This window comes from Hyla sarda, chromosome 1, assembly GCF_029499605.1.
Source record: "Hyla sarda isolate aHylSar1 chromosome 1, aHylSar1.hap1, whole genome shotgun sequence".
Lineage (NCBI taxonomy): Eukaryota > Metazoa > Chordata > Amphibia > Anura > Hylidae > Hyla > Hyla sarda.
Window position 1 is genome coordinate 167,567,531 of NC_079189.1, and position 9,403 is coordinate 167,576,933.

Sequence of the window (9,403 nt, forward strand, 5' to 3'; positions counted from 1 at the left end):
ACAGGATCAAAACTGTAGCATTGGATAAAGATTGTATGTAGACAAACTAATTCCCCTCTACGCATTTCACATGAGGATTTACTTACATGAAATCTGCAGCATATACGCTATGTGTGAATATACCCTACCCCTTGTATGCTACAATCAATACTGATTTCGACATCTAAAGGGAAAAACTTTAATAGGAGGAGATCTTTTCATCTACTAGAAGCCACAATACAATTACAAAATGCTTGTAGGTTTGATATCATAGTTTCGCACACAAATTAAAACTATTCCTCCACCCATATTCTACTTTACAAGCAATAAAAGAAAGTTACCTTCTTAGAAGCAGGTTTTCCAGCCCGTACAATTTTTGCTGAACACTGCAAACCTGGAATAACATAACATCAGGTTATATCATGTCCAAGCATTGTTACCCCACAGTTAACACAACTTTTCTTTAGCAATAATAGGTTTCATCGTGTTGTAAATTTATAAAGGTATATTAGGCCTGAGGTATATATGGACATCCTATATAAGAACAATTCAAAGAAAGGTTAGCCAACCCAAAACACGTAGCCTATATGCTCTGGATCATGTATATTCTTGAAGAATCACCTATTAACCGATTAAATACATATATCTTTCATGAATGTATCTAGATGGGTGCATTGCTGCCTCTTCCAGGACTTTTAAATACCTTTTTAGTACTACAATATAATGTGATAGTAATAAGAGTGACTCATTGGTACCTCTTTGTATACACATGATAAAACATGCCTTTCACAGTCATTCCATAAACCACTGGTCTTCAACCTGCGGACTTCCATATGTTGCAAAACTACAACTCCCAGCATGCCCGGACAGCCGTTGGCTGTCCGGGCATGCTGGGAGTTGTAGTTTTGCAACATCAGGAGGTCCGCAGGTTGAAGACCACTGCCATAAACTATGCCAGTTTACTTTCCTAGCATTATAATCTGCACCATATAATCTGACTAGTATCACACAGAACCCTTATGAAGTGTATTTTGAAAACCAACAGGTCCAAAATACCCATTTTATGTATATATGCAGCTGGCAAGATGCCCTTTCACAGACAAGAACGTGCACAGTCTATCTAATGCTGACCATAGAATTGGCACAATTTGACCATTCAATTGCACAACGTAGTGAATAGGTTTAATAAAAGGATTACATGTGATGGAAATACACACTGCATGGACTAAGTCTAAAGCATGCTGCAGAATTTACAGTCCACAGCATGTCCCACATAGCTTTCTTCTAGCTTCTGGTCACAGCAGTAAAATGAGAATCTCACCTGTGCTACCAACATGGCTTCAATCTAGGTAACCTTCTGTGGACTACAAGGTAATACATTGTAGCAGTCCCTATAATGATCTTCGCTTGCACTATTAGTCCCCAAGCCATACACATTAGATAAAAGTTGGCTACAACCTTCAATTCTGCAAATACAGGTTGACAGTGTAGTTTGGGCAGATGTTGCTAGAAAGAAGTGTCGGCCAGACATGTGTTGCCAACATTACCCAACTATGCATGCTATAATTAGGGATGTCCCAATACTATTTTATCAAGTACTCACCGATACTTTAAAAAAAAATGTTTTATGTCATGTGACAGCAGAGGTGGCTTTACACTTTGTAAAGCCTTAGGTGAAAGTCAAACATGAGGACCTCACTGACACTAGTAGAAAGGTAGGGAATCCCCCCTCCCCCACTAATAAGTATAAGCCCCCTACTAGGTAGAAAATGCCAGTGGGTAGGTAGGGATCCCCCCCATTAGGTAGGAGCCCCCAGTAGATTGGTAGGGAATACCCCCTATTAGGTAGAAGCCCCCCAGTAGGTAGGGAACTGTCCCTTTTTAGGTATAAGCACCCAGGAAGTGGGCAAGTAAGAAATCCTCCTTATTGGGTTATAGTGCCCTGTTGAAACGGTAGGAAGGGAACCTCCTAACCGGTAGATGCCCCTATCAAGTAGTTTCCCCCCCAATAAATCCTCTCCAAAATAAAATAAAAATCCCACTTACCCTCCCTTCACTCCTACACTGAGGCCTCTGCATCCTCAAACTCTGTTAGTGGTGCAGCACCTTCTCTGTAAGGCTAGGTTTCCTCTTGGTTTTTTTTTGTACACCTAAAAAAACACCAGCAAAAATGCTAGAAAATCTGCCACAGGGCTGTCTGGGCATGCTGGGAGTTGTAGTTTTGCACCAATTGGAGGCTCCCTGTTTGGGAAGACATTGCAATAAGGGCACTCTACCCACGGACAGCGACAAAAATGAACTAACAAATACTTTGTGTTTTTTTCTTCTCGTTTCAGATCAGTGTATGCAGAGGATTACGGCGGATTCGATGGGTTACAACGGATAAACTGGATTTTTTTTATTTTAATAAAATGGTTAATGAGGGCTGTGGGGGAGTGTTTTTTTAAATAAAATAATTTTTCCAATGTGTTGTGTTTTTTTTTATTGAATTTTCAGGCTTAGTAATGGAGGCACTCTAACAGACGGAGTCCATTACTAAGCCGGGGCTTAGCCCCAAAATCAGCTAGCGCTAACCCCCAATTATTACCCCGGTACCCACCGCCACGGGGTGTTGGGAAGAGCCGGTACCAACAGGCCCGGAGGATCAAAAATGGCGCTCCTGGGCCTAGGCAGTAACAGGCTGGTGTTATTTAGGCTGGGGAGTACCAGTAACAATGGTCCTCGCCCACCCTTGTAATGTCAGGCTGTTGCTGCTTGGTTGGTATTGTGCTGAGAATGAAAATACGAGGAACCCTATGCGGTTTTTTATTTATTTATACACATTGCAGGCTCACTGTAAGTTCTTGCTGGGGCAGTAGATATAGGATATCTAGTGCTCAGTATCAGCTGTTCTCCCGGCTCTGTAGCCTTGAGAACAGCTGATGCCGACATTCACATCAGGAGGATCGCAGTAGTGTCAGGAGGAGTGACATCTGCTGTGATCTGTACCTTACTGCAGGTACTACTACTCCCAACATGGAGCACACTCGGCTCCATGCTGGGAGCTGTAGTATCTGCATTAATAGACAGATCGCAGCGAGTGTAACTTCTGACACTTACTGCGATCCTTCTGTATAATGTATAGATGCGGGCGGCTGCTCTTCCATGGTCCCCTGCACTGACGTATAGTCCCCTGCACTGAGTTGTGATTGGCTGGAACCATCTGGCCAATCACAGCTCTCTGCGGGAAATATGAATAGGTGTGTATGTATGTATATGTATATGTATATATGTATATGTATATGTATATATATATATATATATATATATATATATATATATATATATATATATATATATAGCAGTGAAGGGGACCATAGAAGAGCGGCCGCCGCATCTATAAATTATAAAGAAGGATCGCAACAGGCGATCTGTCTATTAGTACAGATACTACTACTCCCATCATGGAACAGTGTGTTCCATGCTGTGAGTAGTAGTACTACCTAAAAAATGTAAAAATAAAGTTAAAAAAAACACACACACACACACACACACACACTACATTTTTATTATTGTCGGCTACATTTTTAGGTCCCCACCCGCCCACATAAATTGATCCCCGTTTAAAAATTAATAAAAATTTAGTTCTAAAAAAAGAAAATTTTCGTTAAATTCAATTTTTTCCATCACTACTGTATCTTTTAAAAAAAATGTTTTTAATGATACCCTACGAAGTTTAATAAAAGGGGTATTTCCATCACTTTTTGGGATCGATAAAGTCCAAAAAAGAATAAAAACCGCCTGAAAAAACGCCAAAGTTAAAACCCACATGGCGTTTTTTCACTCCCATAGACTTCTATGGGAGAAAAGCGCAAACGTCTCGACAAGAGGTCATTTTTTTTTTTTTTTTTTTAAACTGCCAAGGAGCCCAAAAACGCCAAAAGGATAAAAAAAAAACGTCAAACTGAAAAACGCCAAGTGGATTTGGCATTTTGCAGTTTACAATTGACTTGCAGCTAACATCTGGCCGCAGCGTTTTTTTCACACAAAAAACGCCATGCGGCAGAATGGACATTTTTATTGGCGTTTTTGTAAAAATAAAAAAAAAGTGGAAACCTAGCCTTAGTGGTGCAGCACCTTGCCTGTTAGTGGTGCAGCACCTTGCCTGTTAGTGGTGCAGCACCTTCTCAGGCCCTGTACCAGGCAAAAGGGATTTCTATTATTTTAAGAGAAATTCACAGTGCTAGTGGTGAAACATGTTGGAGTGTGATCATTTTTGATTTTAGATTGCAGTTCCTGGGTATTAGTAGCTTATACCATACACTAATTTAGCATTGGGGTTGCTAAAATAGGTGGTGGATGCCACATTAGCTGGCCTGTGACTGCGGTGCACAACAGTTTCACAGGCATATAAAGTGCATCTATTAGCCCTCATTCGGCCACAAGCACTTGTAACTCTACTCTAGACACTAAACACAAGCTAATAGTCACCAATATCTTAGTGACAAGCAGTGTGTTTCTGAGCTGCAGTGAATTGTAGAGGTTGTGGCACCATGAGGACCCCTGAAACTGAGTGGTACATACAAAAATCTGAGACCAGAGGGACTGAGTTTTTAAATCGCCTTATTACTTACTCACCTTTATATTATTTAGTGTAGAATTAAAGTTAGGTTTTAAGTTGACACATGATATGAGAAGCATCCATTTACCCAACATGCAATGTGTTTCTCAGTTAAACAGCAGACCGGTTCCTCAGGCCGCTTCCTCCCCTGATGCCTGAGGAAGCGGTTTGTTGTTTGACCGAGAAATGCATTGCATGTTGGGAATAAACCTGTCTTTGCTTACCTGCCTGTGGAGGTTACTTCTGAGCACCTGGATGATCCTGTCCTTATCGGAGGAATTGTTGTTTGCTATGTATTGTAATTGACGGGAAGGCTGCCTATTACCCCTAGCTTTACCCTATACACTGTCCTTTTGTTGTGCAGGACTTGTACAAGCACCCCTGGTGAGCGCCATTATACATTGTGTGTTTACTCTTTTTAGCGATATCACGCTATCACAGTGTTTATTTTTTATTTTAGGGTAGGGTCACACATAACGGATCCGCAGCATATTTCATCCTCCGGTAACCCGGCCAATAGTGTGCCTCCAGCTGTTGCAGCCCTGCCTCCTGGCCTGCTCGCAGCAGCAATCCACCACTACGAGCCGCCGCGCGCATGTGCAGTTGCTCCGTAATATCTGAGTACACTGCAGTACACTCACCGACTCGCAGGTCCCTGTGTGGCTGCTCAGAGCAGGCCAGGGCGGCAACAGCTGGAGGCACACTATGGGTTGGGTCACCGACAGATCCAAGTGTAAGATACGCTGCGGATCTGTTACATGTGACCCTACCCTTAATGTGTATTTTAGAGGCTTTTTTATTTGAAAGCATTTGCTTATTTTAAGTATTTTGGAAAGTGTACAATGTATACAGAATAGACATAAAATTTGTAATAAATGACTTATTGCCACACCTGTACAAATTATATGAGTAAAACAAAATATGGCGGACTGTGCAAAGTTTCCCCAATGACTTCAATGTGATTCAATGGGTAAACACATTGCAGTGGTTAAATGTGTGTGGTAAGCATCAATTTTAAGGGGAACTCCGGGAAACTGAACCCATAGCACATCCTTTCCCGCTCATCAACCTACTTCATAGTCTAAAGATCATTCATTAGCTATATAGCAGTTTTCCCTCTTTCAGCTGTCACTTACATGCACGAAGTGAGAGAATAACATCAACCAGCCATCCACTCTGTTTCCAAATCTCTCTCTGAAAGCAGCCCCCACGCTCCTGAGAGAAACAGACCATGTGGTTTTTGTCCTGCACTGATGAGTCATGCTCGCTTTAGTACTGAGAACTGGGATATGTATGCATCCTTAGCCAATCAGATACTGAACCTCTCTCTGCTGTTCAGAGCAGGAGGGTGGGGGCTGCTCTCAGAGAGTGAGCTGGCTGGAAGAGTAGCAATGACTACTGGGAGATGTAAGCAAGGGAAGAGAAGGATGTCAAAGAAAATCAAGACAACAGAGCCACAGGAGCTATGCATATCAGGCAGGATGGTTTACAGGGAACATATCCAGGTAGTGTGGTGGCTTAAGAGCTTTATATAAGAAAATAAAAATTATTGCAGCCTTGTCCATGAGTCATCTCTTGTCCATGACTCATGGACAAGCCTGATGCTGTTACATCAGGCTTGTCCATCATGCAGCGGCATCCATCACTAATAAACTAATATGGATTTTTGATAGGAAAAAGTAAATAGTATACTATACTAGAGCTGGGCGGTATGGCCAAAAATGTGTATCACTGTATTTTTGTAACTTATGACGGTTCCACGGGATATAGCAGTATTTCTCCCCCCCCCCCCAATCATGTGACCCGCGAGCGCTGTTCTGCTTCTCTCCCCCCCCCCCCCCCCAATTAATTATCAGCCCAGCGCTGTGCTGTCCCCATCGGGGAACTAATCACGTCTCCTGCAAGCACTGTCTTCCTCGTCCTCCTGTTTGTTGCGGGCTGCCTTCTTACAGACAGTGAGACAGTGCGCTCAACCCATCACCGGCTGAGGCGGAACATCGCTGCGACCGGTGATCGGCTGACGGCTCTCCGACGTTCCCGTCACCAGGAAGCAGGTGAGGCCGGTACCGGAGCAACGGGTGGTGAGTTAAAGTTTATTTTGTTTATCTTTTGCAGCCCAGGCATAGGGATACACCGTACAGTACAGAGTTCCAGCGCCGGCGGCCCGCAACAAACAGGAGGACGAGGAAGGCAGCGCTTGCGGGTGACATGTGATTAGTTCCCCGATGGGGACAGCGCAGCGCTGGGCTGATAATTAATTGGGGGGAGAAGCAGAACAGCGCTCGCGGGTCACATATGATTAGTTCCCCGATGTGGGGACAGCACAGTTGATAATTCATTCCCGAGGGGGAGGGACCCAACCGGTATTGCAGTATGGGAAAAATTCATATCGTGCAGGACAAAAATTTCGGTATGAACTGGTATACCGCCCAGTACTATACTATAGCACCCCATATATCATTCTTTTTGCAGCATGCTCACCAGATGGGAGCCATATGGACACTTTGCCTTACAGCACTTATGGGAACATTTAGGGCACATATACATTTCCAAGCATAATCCTAAGGGTACGTTCCCACACGGCGTATTTTGCTGCGTATTTGCTGCGTATTTGGTGCTGCGTATTTTCCTACCCATTGACTTCAACAGAGAAAATAAAATACGCAGCAGCAAATACGCCGTGTGGGAATGTACCCTTAAGGAAGAACACTGTGTAAACCCGCCTCAATGCTACACTAGGTAAAGGATTGAAGGGGTAGTCCAGGTTTTTGGAATTTTACATGCCTTGTTATGTATGTCGTATATGTACATATATAACAGTCTGTAATGGATTGTTTCTTTTGGGGGGGATTTTAATGCTTCCATAGGTTCTGCATTCTTCTGCTCTTAGAATTACTGTCGTCTCGAGACACCAGCTGATCACAGAGGGTTTTGGTTTTTTTTCGCCTTCCCTAACGAGTGCAGCCCATCTCTATGCAGAATGCATCCTGCACTGAGATCACATGATCTCAGCAGTGTCTGGAAATAGCGGGGACACATTCAGCATAGGCAAATCAGGACGCAGAGATAGGCTGCACACTTCATCAGGGGGTGGCTTGTCAGGGAATAAGCCCCCTGTGATCAGCTGTTGTCTACTCCTACAGGAAGCTGGTAAAGAGCAGTAGAATGCAGAAACTATGGGGTCATGAAAATCTAAAAAAAAAAAAAAAAAAAAAGGATGATCTAACAGACTGGTAATACATGTACATATACTACATACATAACGTGGCACCTGAGCACATAGCTTAAAAGTACAAACTGGTAGGAACAGAATAAGGATTGCACTCACCATTAAAAACTTCAGTCTTTATTTAGATTCTTTAAAAACTCATGCCCGGATAAGATGGAGAGTCCGCTGACCATGGGACTCTCTCTCCATCTACTCCGGGCATGAGTTTTTAAAGAATTTAAATAAAGACTGAAGTTTAACGGTGAGTGCAATCCTTATTCTGTTCCTACCAGTTTGTAACCTTTGGAAATGATAAGCCATTGGGGAATTTACACCACCAATATTTGCACCTCTCTGCCGGCCATCCAGACGTCTTATTATTTGATCTATGTTGTGTTGTCTTTATTTCTGGGGTCATTTTTACAGCAATAGTGCTGCACAACTTTCTCCTTGCTTAGTATAGCTTAAAAGTACCAAACACACGGAAAGCCCTTTTAAGGTTTGGTTCATAAAGTCAACTCTTAAGAAGACGTGACCTGCAACACACAAACCCCTCTCTTACCTGTATGTGCACTCACGACGGTGCTGTTAGCAGGGGCCATGTTACCCTTCTTGGTCCAGGGGTTGGTGCTGGGCACCGGGGCCTCACTGGGATTACTTTGGTCACTTCCAGGACATTCTGAAGGCGGTCGAGCGGCTCCTTGCTGGTCATTCTCCTTGTTACAGTTCCGCTCCAGGTGGGTTTGGGCTCTTGAGGCAGGTGATATGGGTTCGGCGCCTCCTCTGCGGTCACAGCTGGGCTGAAACATGGGCGTCTTGTGTACTTCGGAGGCCATTCTACGGGATCTGTGTATGGGGTGTAAACTGAGCAACAGTGCAGCCTGCCCTCCCCTAGATTTAGGCACTGCATGCAGAGGGGCAGGAGTCCTATGGGCTCAGGAGTGGTCAGGAAGCTTCTCCTGCACTCCTCTAGGCCAATGCATAGAATGTATACAGTAATGTGCAGGTACAGAGGGGCCTGGGAGACAACTATGGGGGCCCTGGGACACTACTATGGGGGACCTAGGTTACTATGCACTGGTCACAGCTGTTACAGGAGCGGCTCAAGAGCAAAAACACAGCAGAACCCGCACCAACCCCCAACACAGCACACAGCCAATATACAGTGCGCTAGGAGAACCCGCCCCCTACACAAAGACAAGCTCCCCGCAACCCACTGCTACCCAGGAGAAAGAACACCCCCTCCAAATCTAAAAACAGGCCGTCAAAAGAAACGCAGGTCTCACGGTAGCTTCTGAGGAGCTCGGGCGCGTTCACGGGAGCGTTTATTTACTTCCACACTGTGCACGCTCCTGCGCCCCGCCCATCTGTACAGCGACGGACTGGGAGTGCGCAGGCGCAGTGAGACGTGTAAGCCGTGCGGCTGTCAGAGCAGCTGTCAGATGACAGTGACGAGTGTGTGCGCCCGGCCCGGGGCTGCGCCTCACTGCTACACTGACCTGTGTAATCCATAGGGTTTATACTAAAAAGTAACGTCATTTCATTCTTTCAGATTCGTAACAACCTCATTATTTCCATAAAAGAGATAGCGCCCCCCAAAACGAAGTTACAGTTAA

The 9,403-nt window shown here is 44.3% G+C and overlaps 1 protein-coding gene across 4 annotated transcripts in view; it reads right to left on the reverse strand.

Moving 5' to 3' along the window:
• LARP1B (La ribonucleoprotein 1B) overlaps positions 1–9,196 on the reverse strand; it is a 44,787-nt gene extending 35,591 nt beyond the window's left edge. For 2 of the 4 annotated variants that reach the window (XM_056563566.1, XM_056563554.1), the window contains exons 1-2: positions 8,350–9,161; positions 321–373 (exon numbers count right to left, since the gene is read on the reverse strand). In XM_056563566.1, the coding sequence (XP_056419541.1) occupies positions 321–373; positions 8,350–8,623 (327 nt within the window). In that variant the 5' untranslated portion in view covers positions 8,624–9,161. Of the gene's footprint in view, positions 1–320; positions 374–8,349 lie in introns of all 4 variants that reach the window. The other 2 variants (XM_056563560.1, XM_056563571.1) reach the window with 2 other exon arrangements.
• Positions 9,197–9,403: the final 207 nt, after the last annotated feature.